Source organism: Amphimedon queenslandica, unplaced genomic scaffold (assembly GCF_000090795.2).
Source record: "Amphimedon queenslandica unplaced genomic scaffold, v1.1 AMPQUscaffold_8845_Cont19215, whole genome shotgun sequence".
Lineage (NCBI taxonomy): Eukaryota > Metazoa > Porifera > Demospongiae > Haplosclerida > Niphatidae > Amphimedon > Amphimedon queenslandica.
In genome coordinates, this window is record NW_003550882.1 from 1 (window position 1) to 2,862 (window position 2,862).

Genomic DNA, 2,862 nt, shown 5'->3' on the forward strand with positions numbered 1-2,862 from the left:
TGTGACTGGTTGACTGGTTGTATGAGTGTATGCTTGTATGTGAATCCAGTGGACAGTACATGTACATTCAATATTACTACTTCTATTATACATACATTATACAAGTACGTGTATTTACATTATAGAGATATTATACATTTATATTATACATTATACATTTGCATGTAACAGCAAGAGTGTGTCAATTACTTTTGGTAACAGTTAACACTCACACATACACAGACATAATAATTGTCACACTTATGCAATTATGGAAGAATCATGCATCAAAGCATAATACATATTACACTCTATTATCCAAGGGCATTGTTGACAGCATGATGTGGCTTTATTTGCAATCATCAATAAAAAAACAAAAGGACATCAATGAAAAGGATGCTCTTCTTCATGCTCAGAGAGTTATGGTAGATGTTCAAGACTCAAGATTTCATTGGAAAAGCAGCCTAGCTAGCAGCAGAGTCAGCGCAATACAACAACTGAGTTGAGCTCACCCCATTCATGCATGTCATTCAACTAGTTATTATTATTGTTATTATTATTATTTTTTTTTATAGCGATCTAATTGATAATCATGGTGTGTGCATACGAGTGTTAGGTGATATTAAATTATTACCAACTGATGTACAAGAATCAGTAGCAAGAGCTGTGACAATGACTAAAAACAATAACAAGTAAGTACATGTACATGTACTTATTATAATTACATAAAGTATACTTACTTGTACTACATGACTGGCACTGAGTCAGGAAAGTCTTATGTCAATTATAGAGATGTTAATTAAATGTTTCATTAAACTGTACTTTTTACATGACACAGAGTGATTTAGGTAAACTGTTTTGTTGACCATAGATACTACACACCTCCTTGGGCCATATTAGGCAACTGGGTGAAATGCCATTCATGAAATGCATACCGTATAGCGCTTTAATTTTGCAGATTGATAAAAATCAATTTTTTTGCGGAAATAATTTTTGCGGGTTCACAATGTTAGTGCCACACCTTTAATGGCAATTGAAATTTTAGTGGATCTTTAATTTCGCGGTTTCATGCTAACCGCGAAAATAGCGAAAGTTTAGCTCCTCAAAAATAAAGCGCTATACGGTAGAGTGTAATGTAGCTAACTTCGTCAATAACTAAAATTAATGACAAATACATGTACATATATACATTGTGTACAACAAATGTCCATTCCTTTATTATAGGGTATATCTTAATGTGTGTTTCTCTTATGCATCAAGATATGAAATTACTGATACTATACAGTCACTGGTTGATGGATCTCATGATGGTACTATACTACCAACGTAAGTATATGTACATACATGCATCATGTGTAGTAGTGTACATCTATTGTACTCAGTCTACTCACTGAAGTGAACATGTGTAATGTTTTACTCATTTGTTTGTACATTTAACAAGCATAACAACTTGGTTCTTATTAACAACTTGGTTCTTATTAAGACTTATGAAGGTTCTCTCTACCTTCTAATACTTCTAGAGAAGTCTTTAGACAGTATCTCTATGTTCTTTTGCTGTTAGAAAGCTCATAACTTTGTCTCGTGTGCAAGCCGCCATTTTGTTTGCCATGACCACACCCACTAAAGTAGCGTGGGCGGGTGGTTGCTAAGGCTTGTTATTTCTCCAATACAACGTGTATAGAAGAAATGTAAGTGTTGACATACAAGTATATATCACACGTGGGTGAAATTAATTATAGGACGACCTGGGGGCGTAGCCCCCAAGTCGTAAAAATTTGATTTCCATTGTATGTTTGGAACATCAACCTATTCATTCTAATTTATTACTATACATTATACAAGTGCGTGTATTTACATTATAGAGATATCAGTGAAGAGTTAATGGAGAGATGTCTTTATACTGGTACATGTACACCACCTGATCTTGTCATTAGAACATCAGGAGAAGTGAGATTAAGTGACTTCCTTATATGGCAGGTAATTTTTAATTAATTAATTAATATATTTATTATTATTAATAGAGTTCTTATTCTTGTCTCTGTTTTCAAGATGTGTTGTGGCCAGAGTTTTCTGTTTGGAATTTATTCTCTTCGATATTAGCATACCAACAGAATTACAATAATATAAAGGTTTGTTAGTAATTAATTGAATCCTATAGCTGCATGTGTAGTGTACTGGTATGTCAAAACACTATAGAGGGGGAAGGGGTTGAATAAGCTCTGCTTTGATATGTAATGTGGTATATGTATATGGCTTATAATCACTGCAGTTTGTGGAGGTGTGGGTATGTGAACAACCACAGCTCTGTGGTGTTGGATGAACTGTATAGCAGGCTTGATACTGATACTGATAATATTATTTAGTATGCATAGCCTGTTTAAATAAAGGGAGGAATCATAAGCTTGCTTTGATAGCCTGGCTTTGGTTGGGCCCAGCTGTGTCTGTATGACACTTATAGTACCTTATAATCAATGACTGTTGTGGAGCACTGGAGCTGTGGTTATGGAAGGAATGTGATTGTATAGATAGAGTCTAGTTGTAATGTGTACATCTGGTACACTTGTGGAGCTGCCCTTTTGTGAACATACATATCAGGTTTGATGCTGATAATATCATTTAGTATAGCCTGTTCAAATAAAGGGAGGACTCATAAGCTTGCTTTGCTAGCCTGGCTTTGGTTGTGGTTGGAGAGGGACACTGTTAGATAATGTACATGTATAAATGTATCCACTTTACCTTATACTACATGAGTAGGTAGCAAGAGAGTACATGTACATTGAGAGGAAGGACAAGCAGTATAAATCAGACAGAGACTGTGCATTAGTACAATATTATAAAGAAAGAGGAGGAGGAGGAGGAGAAGGTGAACTATCAGAAGCAGTA

The 2,862-nt window shown here is 34.9% G+C and overlaps 1 protein-coding gene across 1 annotated transcript; it reads left to right on the forward strand.

Moving 5' to 3' along the window:
* Positions 1-158: 158 nt before the first annotated feature.
* LOC100633152 (dehydrodolichyl diphosphate synthase complex subunit DHDDS-like) lies at positions 159-2,856 on the forward strand (the record flags this gene model as incomplete). The annotated part of the gene is made up of 5 exons (XM_003391478.2): positions 159-671; positions 1,204-1,305; positions 1,842-1,956; positions 2,001-2,108; positions 2,734-2,856. Coding segments are annotated over exons 1-5 (621 nt in total), but the record flags the coding sequence as incomplete, so codon positions are not given.
* Positions 2,857-2,862: the final 6 nt, after the last annotated feature.